The sequence below is a fragment of the Phalaenopsis equestris genome, unplaced genomic scaffold (genome assembly GCF_001263595.1).
Source record: "Phalaenopsis equestris unplaced genomic scaffold, ASM126359v1 Scaffold000002, whole genome shotgun sequence".
Classification (NCBI taxonomy): Eukaryota; Viridiplantae; Streptophyta; class Magnoliopsida; order Asparagales; family Orchidaceae; genus Phalaenopsis; species Phalaenopsis equestris.
The window spans coordinates 76,090,772-76,113,582 of NW_018164444.1; the positions used below are offsets into that span (position 1 = coordinate 76,090,772).

Consider the following 22,811-nt stretch of genomic DNA (forward strand, 5'->3'; position numbering starts at 1 on the left):
CATCTATCAGTTAAATTTCAATATTTGATTATATAACAATTATATCTTTACATCACATAAAACATATATGTTTAGATGTGATTGAGATTATAATGTTTATATAAATCAATATCAAAGTTTAAGTGTTGGATAAGTAAATGCATAAAACTTGTGTGATGTGTTTGTAAATCTGCCATTAGATTATTATGATGGCATATGAGAGCAAGTTAGCATAGGAAATGAATTATTATATGAATTGTAACTGGATATTTATATAATTATATGACTTCTGTGTTTCTTTTATGTAAGGATTTCACTGCTTTATATTTGAGAAAATGCACTAAAGCCTTCATAATTTCAAATTTGGCAAATCTAACACGAGTTGTATTTACATTTTAAATTGAGAAAAGTGTCAAAATAATCTCGAGATTTTTTGCAGACGGTTATATTAGTTTCAGAGTATATAAAAATGTTAATTTATTCGCAAAACTCTTTTAATAAGTTTATTTCATTTTTTTAATTGTTAGATATGTAAAAGCATAGGCATTGTTAGATATTTAAAGGCATAGGCATTGGTTGGTATGTATGTAAATACGCCTAAAGTATTTAGTTAATGTTAAAAGTTGCATATATTTGTGAATTTTATATTGCGAGGTATCATGTATTTTGTTAAAAGATTTTAGAAATATTGTGATCATTTGAATTTTGTTTTTTTGTAAACTTATTATTGAGAACTTATTTCAATGTGACAAATCAAACAATGTTAAGAATTTGCAAATTTAAGCTTAAATAGGTTTGAATCAAGCATTTAAAAGGTAAAAGTATAATTAAGCATTTTTCAAGGTAATTTGTGGGATTATATTATATTAACTTATGCGTTTGTATGATCAAGATAATTGTCTTAATGAAAGTATTCTGACGTAGGGGTGTAAACGAACCGAACACGAACGAACAAAGCTTGTGTTCGTGTTCGGTTCGTTTAAAATTTAGTTTGTTTGAAATAAGCTCGTGTTCGTTTCTTAACGAACGAGCCGAACACGCTAATATTAATATATAAAAATAATATTATATATTAATTATATAACTTATATTATATAAATATACAATATCTATATTAGTATATTACTACTATAATATATTAATATATTATTATTATTATTTTATTATATATTATAATTTATAAAATTTAATGTTTTAAAATATAATAAATTTTTTATATATAATTATTTTATATTATTTTATATTTCTAACAATAACGATTCGAACACGAACGAACGCATCACTGTTCGTGTTTGGTTCGTTTAACTAACCGAACGAAAAAAATTTGTTCGTGTTTGTCTCGTTTACTTATCGAACGAATCGAACACGAACTCATTGACGAACCGAACACGAATTGTTCGCGAACAACGAGCTTTTTTGACAGCCCTATTCTGACGAATCTAAACACACAATTTTGTGTTTATTAAAATAGTTAATTGTCCAAATAAAAATTAAAAAAAGAATTAAGAGAGATTTATTTGGACCTTGCAACGAACTGTCTAGCATGATTTTAGTCTTAGGAAAGAACCAAACTACTTTTTGCATTCCTTCATTCAACATCTTGTCGCATTTATATGCTAATCTTGCCATTGTACAAAAATTGTGAACGAGTAGGTTGATTTTTTTTCCTAAATTTAAGAATTAATGTGCATTTACAAGCAAATGTGTGCATGTACGCTATTGTCGTTCTGGCTTTTCCAATGAAATTGATAGAACAATTAGATGAGTAGAATTGCAAATAAACTATGAAGCTTTAGGCTAGTCCACCTATTTGGGTTCCTTGTAGAGTTTAGGCTATCTAAGCTTTCACCTCCGTCTTGAAATACTTCTTACCTTACTCTATCCTTTAGCTTAGGGATCCCATTCAACTCAAATGACTCAAATACCAAACTTTCACATTGATCTTCCCAATCCATATATCCAAGCTCAAAATATTCAACCAGTCAAACTGATTCAACTTATCTTAATCTCTTTTAATTTCAACTTAATTTTTAACTCAAAGTTATTCAATCATCATCAAATCTAAGCCTTTCAGGTCAACCTCCATCACTTGAATGGTTAAATCCCTCCTCTCAGGCCTTTCCATGACACATTGTTATTGGATTATAAGTCCAACCTTTTTAGCCTAATTTTTCCAAGACTCCAAACTTGCATACATTTACCAACCTTTGAAATCTCAACTTTGCAAGTCCAACCTTGAAATCAAAGTAACATAAAATCAATATTGTAATTGAGTCTAAAGTTAAAAGTTTTATAGATGTAATTAATTACTAAACCCTAGAATAAAATAAACATTGTCTTACACTGAGAAGGTAGGAAAGAAACCTGATTCACGTAGACTAGTAAGCCTTAAAAAATTTTCATCTTCCAAATGATTAGGTCGATTTCTAAGGTAATATTTATTCTCCTTGTGTATGAATAATATTCTTTAAATGTCATGTCCAATCATTTAGATATAAACCTTTCAATATCTATGGTGGACACACATCAAATAAATAAATAAATAAAATCTTATTGGTATATTCAATCTTCGAACTCCTTTCTTTGCTCTGATTGACCTTAGGTTGGTTTTTGTGATTTTGTGATATGATATGCATATGTGGCTTTGTTTTTTGCATTTCCATCTACATTAGTTTGGAGATCTCTACCCTAAAATTTTTCATGCATTTGTCATTGGATTTGAGCCCTCTGTGGACATCCATATGTGGCTTTCTTTAATATCTCAGCTACTTTATATTTCTCTATATTGGTATGGATTTAGTATTCTTTATTGGTGTTACTTTGTTCTTTGGGAGAACTTATACATTTAGTTGGTGTTGTTGGTTTTCTGGAGTTAGTGTTCTTTATTGTGAGTGTGGAGAAGTGAAATAATGTTAGTTTATGATTTAGTGTTCTCTAGAAGTGTTGGTTTATTTTTTTGGAAGAAATTATGCTTCTGTTGTTATTCTTTTTTAATACCTCACCACCCTCTCAAGCACCTAGTATACTTCTTTGTTATTTATTTTGTTGTGGTGCATTAGTGGAGCTGTGGTGACATTGTGATGACATGATTTTAAGCTAGCATAATTAATACTTCCTTTGCACAAAGCATTGTATTTCAAAGCTTCATGCTATGGTGTTTTTATGATGTAGCTTGATGTTGGGAGTGAGGGTTAGGGCTTGCATCCTTTTGTGAATTCAATGTTTAGCTTTTTGGGATGGCATAATTGCTCTTATATTTACACAGAGCCCGTTGTGGTGCAATGTTATTGGGAGTGCGGTGTATTGCGTCCATCATCTTGTAAATTCATTACTAATTGCTTGTGCTTTCTTAAGATAGCAAAATTGATCATGTGAATTCACTTTTGGTTTGGTGCTCTCTCTCTTATACTTGTGTTGTTGTTTTCTTTGAGTAGTGGCATTGTGTCCATCCTATTTTGAAATCATTGTTTTGAATCAGTAGGTTAATGTTTTATGGATTTCTTAAAGAAATCAGAAATGCTCTTACTTCTACATAGAGTACTGGACTTCATAGCTTCATCTATGTTACATTAGCATAAAGTAGAAACAACTACATAGATGAAATATGAAATATTGCACATATGTCTATATGTTGATTGCTTTTATGGGGGTTAATTTTCTCTCTTAGGTGCTTTTCTCTATATCATTTCATATAACTTATATGTTGGTTACTTTTGTTGGGGTTAATTTCTGACACGCTTACATTATTGGAATAAAGGGTTAGTTTATGGTAGTTGAATATGTTGGTATCTTTGTGTGCCAATAATCAAAACATATGCTAAGTCATTTCAAATAAATTTGATGAGTAATCAACATATATATACATTAATTTATTTTATCAAGTTCATGTATTGTAACTTTTTTATTTTTTTTTCTCTCATCAAAATTAATGTGTCAAATGGGCAAGACAAGAGATAGCAGTGTATGTGTAATGTGGGAAAGAGATATAAAGATAATATTTTGTGACATTTGTTTAAAAGAAGTTAAGTTGTTTATAGATCGAAGACAATTTTCAACAAAGTTGGGTGGCAGAACATCATTAAAAATTTTAAAGAATAAACTGAATATGGGTATGATAGGATTGATTAAAGAATAAGTCAAATCAATTAAACAAGCATTAAAAATTGTGGAAAGAATTAAAGCATGAAGCTACCGGTCTTAGTTGGGATCACACAAAGCATAATAATGATGCATTAAAATAATGGTGGAAAGAAAAATTAGAGGTGAACCTATGTTTTTTTAGTTAAATAATTCCACATTATTATGTTAAGCAATGTTATAAATCAATATTGCTTATATTGTTATTGCTTATAAGTCAAGTCAAATGCAAGAAAATAAATAAAATAAAATAAAGTAAAATAAAAATTGTGACATTGATCCATAGTTAGAAAAGAAGTTGGACCAAATGTTCATTGAGGTCATGGCCATTACTGATTATGCTTGGACCCCAAGTCAAGGATCAAACGTTGATTTATCTCAGCTAGTAGGTTCTGAGCACAGGCCCGACTCAAGTGATGGATATATATAAATCGTCACCAAACATGTTGGGTCCAGTAATACAAGATGTTTGTCATCTTTGCATCTTAGAGGTAAGGAAATAAGAAAGAAGTCAGTATTCTTACAACAAAAGATTTTTTAACTAGTTTCTACATGCACTACTTTGTCCACCGAGCCTAGCACTTCAGTTGCACCAATACAATCTATTTCAGCAGTTATGAAAATACTACGAGAAACACAAAAAAATTATGAAAACATCTCTTTATATTTGTATGTCATCAAGTTGTTGGAATACCAACAAAGTGAGTATATTGTGTTTGGATCCATAGTGCATGTTAGATTACATAAGTTTTTTTTACAACAATCGACATGGTTGAATGTAATATTTTTTATGGTTTTGAACTGCTTTTATTTATTTTCTTCATGCACTCATTGTTCTATTTATATTTTGAGATGTGTTCATTTGATGTAATTTCATCATTCTATTGATATTGATTTATTTTCTTAGATAAATCATGAACAATAGTGAAAGATTACATCAGAAAAGAATAATCACATAAGACATATGCTTGATTTATGAGTACTATAACTCATATATTGTGCGTACTCTTAGCATGATTTACTTGCAAGTCACCCAACTAGGTTTCACAACATGTTTCGTATGCCTTAGGATATTTTCTTAGATCTACTGAAAGAACTATATCAAAATCATGGCCTTCATAAATCATCCATAATAACTTCAAGAGAGATATTAATGATAAACCTCTACATTTTATCATAAAATGAGTCAGCAAGGTTTGCTATGGAGTAATTTCAGCATTCATCAGAAATCATTAGTATGTATTTCTCGATTGGCTTGAATGCTTTGGCTAGTTTGCCATCAAAAAATATTATACTAATAAAACAACACATTTCAGAGCCCACCCAAAACAATTTTTAATGATCCATATACATGTCATACTTAAGGTATATTTTATCTTAGTTCATAATATATGTTAAATATACTCGGTCAATGTAAAAATCATACATGTTATTGAAGAAACACATATTGAAGCACGATTATCTCAAAATGAAAATATTGCATTTATTAGGAGGTGTGACTCACCTATATAGAATGCTACGACTGCATGTGATTTCAACATCTGTTTCATCGCTGTAATGACTAAATGAGAAGACAACGCACATAATAGTCAGATTGTTTATTCTGTTGTGCGAAATAGCCATTATAATTCTCTTATGCTACCTCAAGGTTGGATAATCAAACAAATAAATTTCATTTCTTATATACTAACATTTGTACTATTATTTTTTTTACTTTAATTTTTCACATAACTTTATTGTTGTACCGTTAAGACAAGCTAATTTTATGTTTGAGGTAATTAACTTTTAATAAAAATGAGCTTGATAACTTCTAATGCTTCTAAAGTCTTGTGCTGCAACTTTAGATTACAATATTTTCTACATACACCACGAAGAAAAAATATCCAAAAAGGACCATGACTTCTTTTGCTATGCAAATTAATGGGATGATTCTATCATAGATAGTGATTGGAGAGAATCTTTTGAGAAGAGGTTATCCCATGTGATTGATCTTCTGGATTTCAAAATTAATTTTTGATAATATGAATTATTGTTCTTGTATTTATATTTTTAAATTTTATTGTTGTGTCACACTCTTAAGTGAGATATCACTTCTACTTGTAATATTTAAATTTGTGAGTTTTTAGGATTTTGAGTATTATTTTTATTTTTATTTATGAGTTATTTAATTTGAAATGATCATTCAAACGACATTGTATAGCAAAAATATCTTTTTTTCAATAGTTACAATACTACCGCTGCATACTTGCGCCACATATTCAGATTTGTTGGTCGGACATCTGCTTGTCATTTGTAAGTCTGGTATGAGATTCAATTTCCGCTGAATAATTCTTAGACTCATGGGCCTAAACTTTATAATATACTCTTTACATTCCCTTTCGGGGAAAAAAAAAACACACTACTACTGCATACTCCACTAAACAAAGACTACTACTGCATTCCTCAACTAAACAAAAGACCTTTCCTCCAGTAGCTTCCGTGCTTTTGTAGTCCGCACACACCCTATTTCTCCGAACACCGCGAGACCTCACTCGAAATGCAAAATGGCTTCCGTCGTTGCGCGCTCAATCCTTCGAAGAACGTCGCGCTTCCAAATCTCCTCAACCCTCAGTGCTTGTTTTTCTTCTCAGGCCTCTTCCTCCCAATCCAATTCTCTGGTCCGGAGGGCGCAAGCACAACGGCTCTGGTATCCTCCTTCTTTCATATCTCTTAGATTCGCCACTTTTAAGGTGGAAGACGATGATAATCTTTTGAAAGTTCTCCAGTCCGAGATAGATTGCGTCCAGGAACCGAAAAATTCTCTGGTAATATCGCATCACGAGCTTTTTTAACTTTGGCTGCTTGATTCATTGTTTCCTTTCGCATATTCAACACCGTCGTTGATTCGTAGTTGGATTTATGTACCAAATACTGATCTTTATTCGTCGTTGCGATGAGATTCTTACTTCCTGCATCAGCGTTGTTAATTTTTAGCTCGATCATATTCGCTAGTTTTCTTTCCGTGCTTCCATGTGGATGGAATTTCTTATTGTTTTCTTATAATGCAATTTATTTATGAATTAATAGATATAACTAATTGTTGCAAAGGAGGAAGCTGCGGAACTACTTCCTTCATCAATTTTGGTTGTTCTTAAATTGAAAGTTGATTGAAAAAGGGAGGTTTTCAGAATGTGGGGATGTGGCACGGTGGTCAATGGATTACTTTTTTATATATATAGAATGGTGTCTTACCCAAGTGTTGTATTCTTATAAAAGAAATCTTTAAGATTGATGGGTTAGTTTGAAGTAATCAAAATAATTCCTTCGCAATATTTCTTCTCTACTTCTTAGAGTTTCGATCAAGCAGACCCATTGAGATTTTTATCTTTACTTGCTACATCATCTAAGGCATAGCCAAGTTCCATAGGCATGATTCCCATGAGAAATTGATTTCTTATATTTTTCTAAAAATTTAATTCGACCGTGTTTGAAACACAAAAAAAATGTATATCAATGGCAAACTTGAGTGAATTAATAAACAAAATATATAAGAAAACAGAATAAAATTTATAGGGCGTGCAATGGTTTTAAACTTTTGGTTGAAGGAAAATTTTGTGCTCTCAAGCGGGATTTTTCGAAGTTCATCTTAAATTTTAGCTTTTTTCGAGTTTTTTATGTCCTTCAAGCTTGAACAACGCTATTGTTTTCAAGAAAAGGACATGTATCTTTCCATTTAACAACAAGGTGAGCTAACAATTATAGAAAGGAATAGCTAAAGTCTTGGTTAAATGGAGTAAAATACCTAACCACCATGTCATTACTACAAAAAGCCGAAGTCGTAGCATAGGCTTAAGAATTGCTGAATCTTATATCAAAATAAGAGGTCAAAAGAAATAAAAAAATTATAACTGTTACTTCATATGAAGTAATTGAAGTAGGAGTAAATAAGTTAAATCTTGCATTGCTCTTTATGTTGTGTGATCATGCTTGTGAGGAAGCTAATTAGGAACTTTTCTTTTAAAATTTATGATCTGTGAAGCTATTTTAATTATAGTTTATGAAAATATCTTATCTCTAAAGCCTTGGTTGATAAGCTCAAGATAATCACTACTAAATATCTGAACTGTATTTTGTTTGTTTTAGAAGAAAAATATTAGTTAGATCACGAAACAATGTACTCTTATATTTGCTCTCGTTGATGGATTGGTTTATGAAGTTGCACAATTGTTGAATGCCATATGATTTTGGGTAGTCCATATCAATGAAATGAGGATGTTATCTTCCGTAGAAGACAAAAAATAAAAAAAAAATAAAAAAAATGAAAAAGCTTGTAAAGGGAGGGAATATAAAGAGTTAGTTGGTTAATCATTCCTACTTCAGATGAGGCTCTGATAAACCCTCTGGCCTAGAGAATTCAATAAAGGGGTAAGTGCTGAAAAGCACAAGAACTATCATCTCAATGCATCAAAGGAAAAGAAATTAAGTATCCAGACCCACTTAGAAGCCATTGGCTACAATGAGAAAGAAAAGAATAATCTCAGCAGAAAAAAGAAAAAAAAAATTGCAAAAGCAAATGATTTAAAATGTGAGTAGTGATTCAGAAGGCTTTCAATTAACCAATGATTAGAGGGAATCAAGAAAACTAACCTGCAATTCACTTGACAAAATTCTCTACCCTATTTTATATTACCCGTCACTTATGTTGGAGAATTAATAACATTTGCTGTTTTTAAGAGATGGCTATCTATAATTTAAATTGATGTTTGTATGTTTAAGATAGTCATTCTTAAATTAGTTCATTTAGTTTGAATTTTTCATAGATAAGCATTGGTTTATGTATTGATACAAATCAGAATATCTCGAGCAAAAATAATTGTGAGAGGTAGTTTGAATGGATTAAATGATATCTGATCTGAAAGGATTATCAAGAAAATTGTAATTAGCTGAATACTTTTACGATGTGGATAAAGCATTCAGAAATTTGGTTTTGCTACGGCGAAATTTGATCAGTGATGAAATGACACATTAGCAGGAGTTAATCCTAACTAATGATGGTAATAAGACATTTTATTTTCAGGACTTTGAACCCTTTCGTGAGAATGATGAAGATACATAATAGTGTAAGGACCAATGTTAGTGTTCATTTTCACATTTTTAATCAGAGCGTTTATCTTCTTCTGTGTGCTTGCCCTCCAGTGCTGTACAGATTTCTTAGAGATTGGAATGGTGGATTAAAATTCAATTAATGTGTTCAGGACTATGATAGAGGAGGCTTAAGATTTGGCTGCTTTGGAAGGGATGGGCCAAATTTGAAAATTTTCAAAGATAATATTAGTTTTTGTGATCTCTACTTATAAGTGAAGTCCATCTTTCCATTCATTGATGACAAAATTGCTTATTTGAAAGATTGCCAATTTTTCTTACTTTAAGCAATTCATCTTTTTATATTTGCAAGGTATTTGTAATCGACATATATATTGGATAATTTTCCCTTAAAGTGTTGTGATAATAATTATTAGGCTTACTCAGAGCTTGAATTACTGTTTGAGACATTTTTATGTTGAATTTTCAAATAACCACTAAAATATGCCATTAGGGTGAAAAATGAAACTAGATTCGTAATTTCAGGGTTCAAAGCAGTCTTTTACCAGTAGGTCTTACATTTTTGGAAGTCTAGATGAAGAAATTTGAAAAACTATTTGATAGGAAAGTTATAGATGACACTAAGTGGATGAAAATCAGCTACATTCGATGCATAAGGAGGAAGTTGCCAAAGCAATAGAGAAAAAGTTAATGACAAAAAATGTACTAGCAAAGAGAAAAAAAAAGAAAAAAAAGGTCCAGAAATGATGTGTGCGAATGTATTATGCTTGACTATAATGATACACAAATTGTAACTTAAATGAGAATCAAGTTTCTTTTATATCAATCCGACATACAACAAATTGTAATGTGTTTTTAATGAGCAAAGAAAAGTAGTACTTCACTGTTTCTTGTCAAAACTTAACATGTTATGGCTGGCTGTTGGTTTTGATTAACACAATGTATTGTAAGTTCATCAAAGATAGTGTTTTTAAATTTTTTCAATATTACAAAATGAGTGACAAATCAAATAAAATGAAAACTAAAAAAACAAGCGACAAAGGAAACACACTGAAAAAATATATATATATTTTAATTTAAACTAGACAAACCATTAGCAACTGACAACACTGAAGATTAATTTTATGAGTAGTTTTTTTTATAGTTATGATAATCTTCCTTCTATGGAAGTCCGTCTCCAATGGTTTTGCCACTCACACTTAATAGATCTTCAACTTCGGTGGATGAGAATACTAAAACAAATGCACTTAAAAAAGAACTACTTTATTCTTTTCATCATCCAGTAGACGAGTGTTGCACATTACAAGTAGGGTTGTAAATGAACGAATGCACTCGATGAGCAACTTGAACTCGACTCGGTTAAAGCTTGATCATGTTTGTTCATAATAGTAAATAAACAAGCTTGAACAATTTTTAAAAGCTCAAAGTTCAAACGAATTGAGCATGAACAAAGTCAAACTTATTCTTTTATGTTCACAAATAAACTCGTTTGAAGTTCAATAAGTAACTTATTAAATACTCGATATTAAGTTCAATAATAACTCGTATTATATATATGATATATTATTTAAATAAAATTTAATTAGTTGGAATTTTTTTTAATTATAGATTTAATAGTAATATATTATTATATGAATAATATTTTTAGTTTAATTATTAATTATATATTTATTTTATTAATAAGCAAATGGTAATTTAAAATTAGATATTTACAGTTAAAAGAGTAATAAAATATTTTTCTTGTCGAGTTTTCATAATATTGAATATAATGAGTTTGTTTGTTATATGTCTATCACGCTGCAATTATCAACAACATTAATGTGAATTATCTTATTACCATTATGTTCGTATTAATATGATTAAGTAAATGATCATCCTTATAACTTCTAGGAATAATTTAGTTCTTTCACTTATAAAATTTGAACTAGTTTAGTCTTTTATCTATAATAATTATGTAGCTAATTAGTAAAGTTTAAAGATTTTAGAGTTTATAATCAACAAATTAGTAGTTGTGATTAGAATTGCAAAACTATTTATTGCATTTTTTATATGAAAATCTAGATTCTTATTTGAATTTTTAGCTTGTTTATTAGCTCCTTTAAATCCACGTTCACTTGTCATAAACAAATCAAGTACAAATTAAGTTCAAACATTGAAAAAGTTAAACAAATCAAGCTTGAACAATGTATGAAATCTCGACACAAACACAAGCAAAACATGAACAACTTATAATTATATCAAGCCAAGTCTGAACAATGATATACTCATTTTGGCTCGGCTCGATTATAACCCTAATTACAAGAGATCTCCTGTTTATATGGGAATTAGAGAGACAGGCCAAAAGATAATAAAATAATTGCTCTAAACTTTCCGCCAATATTGATTTTACTTTTCTTCTACTTTTTTGGGTTTCTAATACTCGGTAATACTATAAGTATGCATGGATGTGCATACATGCAATTCACAATTTTCATATTTATAGTTTTGTTTCTAAGCATTCTCCCAACTATTTGTTTGGTTCATTTTACTGATCCTATACATTCTTGAATTTCTATTGGCAGGACATTGATGTTCCAAAAGAATTTCCTTTTGAAATAATTGATAGGCGCGGTGACCAAACAATGACTCTGAAGAGAGAATATGGTGATGAGAACATCCAACTCACAGTTTACATGAATTTAGATCAGGAGGGGACAACAATCATACGAAGAATTTCATTACATATAACTATAGATAAAGGGCAGGGCTTTATTTTGGAATTTGGCTGCAAACTCACTTCTGATGAGCTTGAAATAGAAAGCATGGCAAGCAGCAGTAGTGATCATTTTGATACCCAGGAAGCATATCAAGGACCTGAGTTCTCGTATGTATCCTATTATTTTCTTAGTCCTATAATCATTTCTGTATAGTTTTCTAATTTTAATATAAAAGGGGGTGGTCTTTTATCACTGTTTAAACTGGCTGTTAGGTGCTCTTTTTTACCATTGATTTGTTTGCTGAGTTGAAGGAAGGGGATTGAAATGCCAGCCTGATAAAATTTTGGGGCATTTACATTCAGATTGCCAAATTCCTTTGTATTTAAATATTTAACACAAAAATGTCACATTTTACATTAGTAGCATCCAAATCTTTCAACTCGCATAAAAAATACCATCATTTTAACTTCTATGAAGTAAAATACACCTGTTCATGCATAGTTAAGATGACAAGTATGTAAAAATTGCGGTTTAGGTGTTAGATATGTAAATACATAGGAATTGAGTGGTATGTATGTAAATCTTCCTAAAATTTCTAACAAATTTGCGAACCATATGAATCACTCTTTTGAGACTTATGAGAACATTACCATTGATTATTTGCTTCTTTCGAGAAATTATTTCATACGGAGTACGTACGCAGATCTACGTGCGGACTCCAGTAATATCCCGCCATGTGTGTTATATCGAGCCCACCTAAAAAAAATTGAAGTGAAACCGCAAAGATTTTTGGAGTTGAACTACAGAGATTATTTTGGGGGGGTATTGAGGGGTTATTGGGTCATTAACTCCAATAACGCTGGAATAAACCCTCAATAACCCTCCAATAACTCTCTGATAACATCTGTGGTTCTACTCCAATAATCTCCGCGGTTCCACCCTTACATTAACACCCCCCCAATAACACTCCTTAACACCCCAATAACCTCCTTGGTTTCACGTCAATAACTCCACAATAACCTCCATGCGGCGACATATTATTGGAGTTCGCACACAAAGCTGTAGAGCTGTCAAAAAAGCTCGTTGTTCGCGAACAGTTCATGTTCAGCTCGTCGAGGAGTTTGTGTTTGATTCATTCAATATGCAAACGAGACGAACACGAAAAATTGTTTTCGTTCGGTTTATAAACGAACCAAATACGAACAGTCATTTGTTTGATTGTATTCGAATCGTTATTATTCGAAATATAAAATAATTGAAAATAATTATACATAAAAAATTATCATAATTTAAAAATAATTATATACTCTAAAAATTTATCTAAAAATTAAATCCTATAAATGATAATCAGATCTTCAGATTCGCCTCTTAGCTTAAATTAAATTCTATAATTTAGTATTTATCTTCAGGTTCGTCTCTTAGCTTAAATTTTCTTTTATTTCTTTTAAATTTATTTAGTTTCTTTGAGTGAAACTTAGTTTTTGGGAGTGAAATCTCTCATATTGCTTCTAGATCAGAATTTTTTATGGATGAAATATGATATTATGGTTTTATTGTGAGCTGTGTTTCGACTATTTTGCATTTGTGCTGTGATTCATACATCATACATGTTTAAGCATTAGTTTCTTATAGGTCTAGGCTTTTTAAAGATTTGGAACAATTCGAACAATACAAACAAATTTGTAAGATTTCGAACAATTCAAACAATTCGAATAATTCAAACATTTCAAACATATTTCAAACAAATCAAACCGAACACAAACAATAACTTCACGAACAATTTCAAACACGAGTCTATTTCAAACACGTAATTTCAAATTAGCCGAGCACGAACATGAGCTCTGTTCGTTTACACCCCTACAGAGCTGCGTACGTACTTCATATGGAATAATTTCTCCCTTTTGAGAGGTCTGCACCAGTACTTTACTAGTCTAGTGTATATTATGTATTGTTTGTTCTAGTAATCAACTTGAGCTAGAAGCATATTTTTTTTGTTTACAGTACTGTGGTCGTTGTGTTAAAGTGGAGATTATTTATTTGTTTTACCCAGATTTTAATGCAAACTGAATAATGAATTTGATTTCTCATTCTGTGTAGGGATTTAGACGAGAATTTGCAGAAGGCTCTTCATAAGTACCTGGAAGTGAGAGGCATCAACAGTTCTCTTTACAGATTCTTGTATGAATACATGATAAACAAGGATGAAAGGGAGTATCTAAAATGGTTAAAGAAGTTAAAGGAATTTATTGTGAAGTAATTTATATAGTGTGGAAAACTAAGTTGGTGTTTGGTAGTATTTCTTAAATTGGATTTAGAAATGAATTTAAGATAAATCCTGCCATGCAAATTAAATCCAACTCTGTTATATTAAAATTTCACGCGTTCCGTCTCTTTTATCACGGTCCGTCCCTAGATCCAGATTTACCAAATCATATTGCGGGACGGATTTAAGGATTTACTTTATCGTCAGGAACCATCTCCATCTCCGTCGCAGGGTTTGATAAATCCAATCTCTTACTGGATTTGATCAATTCTATTTAACATAAAATCATGGTGCAGCCAAACACCACCTACGATTGATGGATGATTATTATCTCATTTTTCATCGAGTTTTGCTGAGTTTACATTGCTCACATTTAGGCTAGATTATGATGACAGTAAAGTTTTGATCTGTATTTCTATAAAAATAGCTTCTTTTTCTGAGAGTGCTATTTTTTAACCATTAATTTTTTGAGACTACCATCTTAAGAGTATTAATTGTAGAAGTGTGTGTAAGCATGTTGTGACTTCTGAATAATAAATCCTTATGTTTTTTAGATTGTTCTAATTATTTTTGCTATTGAGGTTAGAGCTAAAAAGGCAGGCTTTTTTGTTTTTATTATATCATGTTAGCTTATATGGAATTAAATGATGATTTAGGGGTTGTTTGTAGGGTGAAAATAAGCCGGCTTGAACTGGACTCATCGTTAAGCTCATGAGTTGAGCTTATTGAGCCATGAGCTCGAGTTCAAGCTCTCATAAATTAAACGAGCTTAAGTTTAGGCTTAGAATGATTAGGCTCGTCAGCTCACAAGTTGACTGGATTAAAATTGATTGTTTTTTAGTATATTTTAGGTGCATTTATGTTTTAAAATCCATAAAAAGTTATTATTAAAAAACATTTGTAATGCAAGCTGTAAAGATATGTTGCATTAACTACAATTAATAAAGTTTTCTCCTTTCTATGTGGCTCACGATTCTCAAAAAGGTCATGCAACTTCTTATTATTTTTTATGGAAATCTTCAGTGTAGCTCTCTTGTGAATCTTGTAGAACAAGCTCTAGCTCTAGTGAGCTCTCATTATCTTTAAGGCCAGGACTAGCCTAGTTCATGAGCTTGGTAATTAGTGAATGAGTCTAGCTCGAGTTCAAGCTGCGCTTCTGCAGTGGAGTCAAGCTCTAGTCTCAGGTTTATTGTGACTCGAGCTCAACTCAATTACACTCCTAGTCATTTGTGATTATTAGTATTAGTATTATTATTATTATTATTATATGTGTGTTTGTGTGTGTGATCAAAGTGTGTTGAATCCGATTTGACGGCATTGGAAGGGACACGTGTCGGGAGTTCAATTTTGACAAGCACAAAGAGCAGCAAATAACACAGTATTAAACTCATTTTTGGTCAACCACTTCTTAATTAAAATAACTACATGTCCTCCCATCGATGGATATTTTATGTAGGTAAGGTTTTGAAACTAGGAACGAGCTAAAAAGCCCCAACACCCTCGCCTTAATTGGCATGACCACACCACTCTTTGGTGAGGCTACGCCAGACGTGGTTACCCCAAAAACCCTCTTCAAGTGTGGCCATACCGTAAGGTGGGGTAAACATGCCACCCAACCCAAGCCGTCGGCGTGACCATGTTGTTCGACGTCGTGACAACACTGTATACTACTTGAGGGACTCCCGATTAATGTCAATGCCAAGCGATGCGTTCAGCCACACCGCCTCTCCACTCAATATGAGGCCCCCATTCACCTCTAGGGACACTCTCAGATATTACACTCTTCACCCTCACTTATTCTTTCTCTCTTAGTTCAGTTCTCTGTTGGGTCGACTTCCTCCTCTCTTCCAGTGTTTTTAGACGTCACTATTGTAAACATCTTCTATCTCCTTCATCATCTTCTTCTTCTTCTTCTTCTCCTACTTCCTTTGTTTTTCTCCTTCTAAGTTCTATCTTCTTCACTTCACTTCTTCTACACTTCACTTCACTTCACTTCACTTCACTTCTACACTTCACTTCACTTCACTTTACTTCTTCTAGACTTTACTTTCACTTTACTTCTTCTAGACTTTACTTCAGTTTACTTCACTTCTTTAAAACTTTGTTTTACTTCAATTCTTCATTCATCTTCTTCACTCCTCTTCAAATTCTTATTTTCTCTTCTCCTCACTACTATCTCTCCCTGATAAATTATCTTATGTAAAGTAATTCATTTAATATAACGGTTCTTTATTTTGTTGTTTTCTCCCTCATGTTGACATGTTAATGTAAAGTAATATCCATGGTTCCTATTCATGTTTTAAACATGCTAGAGTGTAAAATAGTATCAAGTTTCCTCTTCACATTTTAAACATGTTAAGTGTACAGTAACATTCATGTTTTCTCTTCATATTTTAAACATAATAAAGCTAAAATAGTATCCATATTTCCCTTTATAATTTAAACATGTTAAGTGTAAAGTAATATCTATGTTTTAAACAAGTATAGCGTAAAGTAATATCCATGTTTCCATATGGTTTTAAGCAAGTATAAATATAAGTAATTTCTATGTGTTTTTCCTTCATGTTAAAATCATGTATAAGTCATTCCATGCATGTGGCTTTCTCTTTAGCTTAAGTATATGACAATGAGAAATATGCAAAAAAAGTGAAGAGAGAGAACCTATCATATGTTGGTTCTCTTTATGAATATTATAAATATGTTACTTGCAAGCATGTGTGATTAAAACTTTTGAAAGGAATATTAAAACCCAAAAAACTAAGAAAGAAAATGAAATTTAAAACCTCTTTCAAAAAATAAATAAGAAATAGTAAAAAAAATGAAATTTAAAACCATTGAAAAAGTGAACTTAAAACTCTTTCACATAAGCCAAAATAAACTTTACATCTTTTAAACAAATGAATTTAGAACCCTCTCATATAACCCAAAATGAATTTTAAATCTTTTGAAAAAATGAACTTTAAACCCTTTTACATAACCCAAAAATAAATTTTAAATTTTTTGAAGAATTAATTTAAACTCTTTAATATAACTAAACTAAATTTAAAACAGATTTAAAAATGATGTAAAACATAAAAACAAATAAAATAAAATAACTAATAAAGTTAATTAAAAAATAATTTTATGGCCTTGAAAAATCAATTTAAGAGAAATTAAAAGTAAATCAAAACCTTTAAAAAGCTTGAAACTTAAATAAAATAATTTATACCATATAAAAAAAACTTAAAATAAATTTTAAATTTAAATAAAATAATTTAAAAACTTTTAAAATAAATTCAAAACGTAAAGAAAATATTTTTGAAACATTTTATAAAATAATTTAAAATAAATTTAAAACCTAAATAAAATGAAAATGAAAACATTTAAAAAGTTGAAACCTAAATAAAATGAAAATAAAACCTTTTAAAGAAAATTAAAAATTTTTCAAAAATAAATCTAAAAACTCCTTAAGATAATTCAATTTTTTAAATTAAATTAAAATCTTTAAATATTTTAAAATAATTCTAAAAGAACCTTAATTTCAAAATAGTTTTTAAAGCGCTTTAAAATAACTCTAAAACCCAAATCTTAAAACATTTTAAAATAAAAAAATAATTTAAGGTATTAAAACACTTAAACAAAGTAACAAAAATACCTTAAAAAAATAATAATAATTTAAAAAGACTTAAACACTCTACAAATAAACTTTAAATTGTTAAAACTCAAACATTTAATGCTTAAACCCTTTGAAATAGAACTTTTAAATCTCGAACATTTTAAAATAGTTAAAACCATTAAACCATTAAAAAAAATAATTTGAAAAAATCTTCAAAATACACTTTAACCTTAAATCACATAAGCTTGTAAGTGTCATATAAACTTTAATGTACAATTTTACACTAATATTAGAAACTCAAATTAAGAATAAAACAGAGCAAAAAACATTAATTTTGGAAACCAAATGCATAATACCAAGCCTAGAATACCCTAATTGTCATATCGATCGATAAACATATGAACTGAACTAAATCATGAATTAAATGCTTAACCCAAAAATAAAATTCTAGAATTCACCAACTTAAATCATGAAAATCATACCTGGGTAAATCAACTATAAACTTTAGGATTAGACAACTTACAAAGAAAACCCAGTATCCCTCATAATTTAGATCAACTAGTTTAGAAACCTAGGTTAGACTACTAGATACTTCCATAGTTAGTGTTAATGTTTGTGTCCTATAAAACAAACAATCTTTATCCTATGATATTATGTAGGTTTCATAGGATGAAATAAGTCATGGTTACCTATGAAGGCACCTAGAAATTCTTGCCTTGGTGCTAAGTGAAGATTTATGGCTATATGGCTATTTGATAGTCAAAGGATACCAATATACCCGAGACGATGAAAAACCATGAGAATCTTGAATAAGGGTGTTACTCCCAAAATTTAAATTAATCAACCCACTTAGCCTTCTTAGAGAGTCTAGGTTCATCTTAGAATTAGGTTTTCACCTCCATCTAAAAATCTTTCATACCCAATTCTACCTCCTTAGTTTAGGAATCTTTCCAACTCAAACTTTTCAAAGTCTCTTCATTCTTTTTGATTCCATCTTAATTTTGACTAAACTCAAATCTCTCTAATAATCGTCAGCTCTAAGTTTTCAAGATAAACCATCCTCTTTGGGTTTGCCAATTCCTCTTTCTAGACCTTTCCATGATACAGTGCCATTAGAGCAAGCCCCAAACTTTTCCAATCCCCTTAAAATTTTGAACTTGGATCTATTCATCATCTTGAATATTCTAACTTTGAAATGCCCAACCTTGAAATCTTGAATAATATAAGTTAATATTTTAATTTAAAGTTTCTCTAGAGTTCACAACTCTAGAGTTATAATGAATTAAGAAGGTTTTTCCCTTGTAGGGATACCAAAACCGAGAATAAATAAACTCTATCCTATCCCCATAAAGTAGGAGAAAAATCATTAGTTTACATAGACCCATAATCTAAAAAAGTTTTATCTTTCAATATCAGTTCTTGATGTCACATAAAAGAGATGCCCGTTTAAAGATACAGTGTTTTGTTTAGTTTTCCATCATCTAAGACATCCCGTCAGACGTCTTGGTATGTGTCACGGGCACAAAACAAAAAAGAATACCTATTTGGCCCTATTAGGAAAAATTCACCGTGAGGTGGCACTAGCCCTAACTCTGAGCGTGTTTTACGTCCATTTTGATGTTGGGAGACCCAACTTCATCAAGCTGGAGTTTTCTAAGTCCAAGGGTAGTATTTGAGATCTCCTACACATATTTTGGGAAAATTCAGGCTTGGATCATTTTCTTACCCTGGTGGGGGTCCAAGATATCTATTGGCACCAAGACCCCAGTTATAAACTCCTCAAATATTCACTATTAAGTTACGAGGTTGAATACTAGCAATGCATGACCTTCCATAGTTTTTAGATCAATGTGGACCTTCCTATGATCATCATGCTTTGCTTGCATCGTGGTTTGGAATGCCCGTTGGCGACGAAGTCCGATGAATGGCCAATAAAAATATTCATTCTTGAAGTGACATGGTCACATTTCAATAAATTTTGATCTTTTCAAGCCTTCGAATCAATAAAATTCGCCCCCCCGATGTAAATTAGGGTTTTCAGGGTTAGACTGGTGCCTAAGAATCCAAAATGCATTCCCTGATGTTTAAAACTAAGCCCATGAGAGTCTGACACCAGCTTCTTGCACCTAGGTGCCCAAAATGCTCAAAATAGCTTATTTTTCCAATAAACAGAAAAGTAGGGGCCGCAATTGTGGTGCCTAGGCGACAATGTCCTGGTGCCAGGGCACCAGACTAGACGCCTAGGTGCTAGAGTCGCTGCACCTAGGTGTCGGTTTAGTTGTAGATCTTGAAAAAATTCATTTTTGAGGAGATGTGTACCCCATCAATGAGCCAAAATTGTAGAGATCTCCTTGAGCTTGAGGAGATATGCATGGGAGGATGTAATGGTTGTGGGTTTAGCCTTATTTGGAAGGTCCTAAGTACCCCTATTAGTCCATTTTTGGCATAAACAAGGGGTAACTTGGGAATTTTCTTGGATGAGCTTGTTTTAACCTAGGTGATCTTTATTTCTTCCCCATCTCCAATTCATTTCAGTTTTGAGCTGAGAAAGAGTTCTCTTAGAGAGCATTTGGAGAGTGTGAGAGATCCTTCTTCATCTTCTTGGAGTTTCTTGAAGCTTGGAGTAATGAGATCAAGGGAAAGGCTTCTTCATCTTCCTTAAGAAGAGGGAAAGCTAAGAGTTGGTGATCTTCTAATTTCTCCTTCTTATTAATTTATTTTCCTTCTTTTTCGATCATCTCCTCCCTTCTCGGTGAACTATCATGAGAGCATTATCATAGTTTGGTGAAAGCAAAAATTTGGCGAGCTCGTAATCCCTCCGACGAGGAGAACGTCATCCTAAGTTGGAGAAGGAGAACTCCAACGGACTTTGAAATTTCTCCAGTCAGGAGAGCTTCCCTGTTGCTTTGGAGGAAGGACATCGTTACTTTGGATAATTACATCTTGAGGGATACCAAAAAATGTGAGATTGCTTCTTACATATGACACTGAACTGTTAAGTGCTAGAAAATTCATGGTAGTAAAGTGATAATTTAACATCATAACATTGCACAAAGATTCAATACACATAGATAAGAAAAAAGTCATGGGAGGAGATACCATGGATTTTTACGACACTATAAAGCAAAAAAAAAACCAATGAGGCTTGACCAAGTTAAAATAATCTACTATGTAATCAAGTGCATAGAAGTCCACTCTTCACCTGAATTAGGGAGGATGAGATTATAAGATTATATTGAATCATAACTGCTTTAGAATAACTTAAAATATATAACTGTTAATAGTACTTATATTATGACAATTGTATGTAGCATAATTGTAATAGTCATTATGGGGTTATAATAATCATAGTTGACTATATAAGATGTAGTAAACTATATAAGTCATAGTTGATGGCTATGACAGCCACGACAGAGCTACCAAATATATATATTTAGAGGCTATAACAATTGAGATTCCAAACAAAATTTATAGTTTCAAGAGACTATAATAGGCGTAGTAGAGCTATCAAAGCTGAAGTTGGTGGTGGTCAACAACGGATGGTGGTCGACGATGACCTATGGAGATCAATGGCATTTTTGGTGGTCGACTACGATCTCAGGTGACCGACGAAAATCACATGGGATTTAAAAGTTGTTTAAGTAGTCAACTCACTTTTCTTTTCTTCTCACCTTTTCAAGTGAAGAATGCAAATCTATTTATAGTTTTTCGGATGTGCATTTTGGTGAATTTGGTCGATCTCCTAAAACACTTCATCATATGATTTATATTGATTCCCATACTCATAAGTAGTTTTCTTTCAACATTTTAGTGTCTTATTGACATTAAAATTGAATGATCTTGGATTTATTGATTATTCTCGTCAAGTTGCTCAATTTGAATATAAGTATGCTAAAGTATGAGATCGTTTGGTTGTCCAATTGATGATTCAAAGCCTTTGACTATGCACTTTAAGTATTTGATCTTGGTTGCATTGAACTTGGATTGGATCAACTTCGGTGTAATTGAGTTAGTCTTGTCGACAAGCTCAATTTTACTATAAACTTGTTGAAATCATCTATTCCAAAATGCTTCAAGATTCATGCTAGATAAGAAAAAATTATTGACGGCGCATCAATATATATATAAATAATATGGATACTCTCTCATATGATGTCAAAAATTGGTATGTATGTAAATATAAAAATTTAAGTGTTATATGTATAAATATATAAGGATTATTTGCAATGTAACTTGTAAGTAAATGAATTTTGAAAATTTATACGAGTTAAAAACCCATGTAAGGGAGATCTCAACCTCATCAAGAAAAATAATCATGACTCAACCTCCTCTATAGCTTCACTACATATCTCAGGGGGAGGTGGGGGATCTTCATGATTATCAACCTCACCATCCTCACTAGAGAGTCGACCGCTCCCACCTAATGTATGCTCTATTTTCTTCAACCAACCGTTCAAAGCCTCATTTTGAACTAGATGAACTGAAGTATCTGCATCATAAGAACTTAAGCTAAAATTCAAAAAATGAACACCATAAACTTAAGCTAAAATCCAAAGAAGCAATTTGGGGTGATGCGTTGTAGCGAATGCAGTAGGTGTTGAGTAGTTCAACCAGTCTGAACATCTTTTGGCATGGTACCTAAGAGCTAATCAGACAAGCCCACCTGATTTGACAGTGAAGGCCTCTTCCTCTTCACAACAATTCTATTCCTCCTCATTCCCTCTGGGCAATCTCATCCCTCGCTTTGGAAAACACAGAGCAAATCAGATTTTTTGTGGGAACACTAGCTTGAGACTTCGTGATCTTGTCTACGAATGAACCGAGCAAAGGAATGAGAGGTGAGCTTTCAAAACCGAAAAGGGCATGAATAAAATAGGCATAGAAAGGCACCCATTAGCCTATTTATAGAAATTAGAACCTCCAAAATCAAGTGAGTCTAATTCTTAAGTCATTATTAAAATTAATTGATTCACCTTTTGCATTTAATTCGCTTGTCTTTATCACAACATCACTTTCAAGAAGCAGAAAAATCGGTAAGCTAATATATATATATATATAT

At 31.5% G+C, this 22,811-nt stretch overlaps 1 protein-coding gene across 1 annotated transcript; it reads left to right on the plus strand.

Annotated features, from left to right (window-relative positions):
- The first annotated feature begins 6,523 nt into the window (after positions 1 to 6,523).
- Positions 6,524 to 14,628, plus strand: LOC110023002 (uncharacterized protein At2g39795, mitochondrial-like). The gene is made up of 3 exons (XM_020722232.1): positions 6,524 to 6,920; positions 11,760 to 12,061; positions 13,992 to 14,628. The coding sequence occupies exons 1-3, from the start codon at positions 6,660 to 6,662 to the stop codon at positions 14,149 to 14,151; spliced, it is 723 nt and encodes a 240-aa protein (XP_020577891.1). The 5' UTR covers positions 6,524 to 6,659; the 3' UTR covers positions 14,152 to 14,628.
- The last annotated feature ends 8,183 nt before the right edge of the window (positions 14,629 to 22,811 follow it).

Bases quoted from the DNA above. Each gene is read 5' to 3' on its own strand.
- LOC110023002 (XM_020722232.1), top strand. From the start codon at position 6,660: ATGGCTTCCGTCGTTGCGCGCTCAATCCTTCGAAGAACGTCGCGCTTC. The intron at 6,921-11,759 runs GTAATATCGCAT...TTCTATTGGCAG, and splicing joins AGGAACCGAAAAATTCTCTG to GACATTGATGTTCCAAAAGA. The intron at 12,062-13,991 runs GTATGTATCCTA...CATTCTGTGTAG, and splicing joins TATCAAGGACCTGAGTTCTC to GGATTTAGACGAGAATTTGC.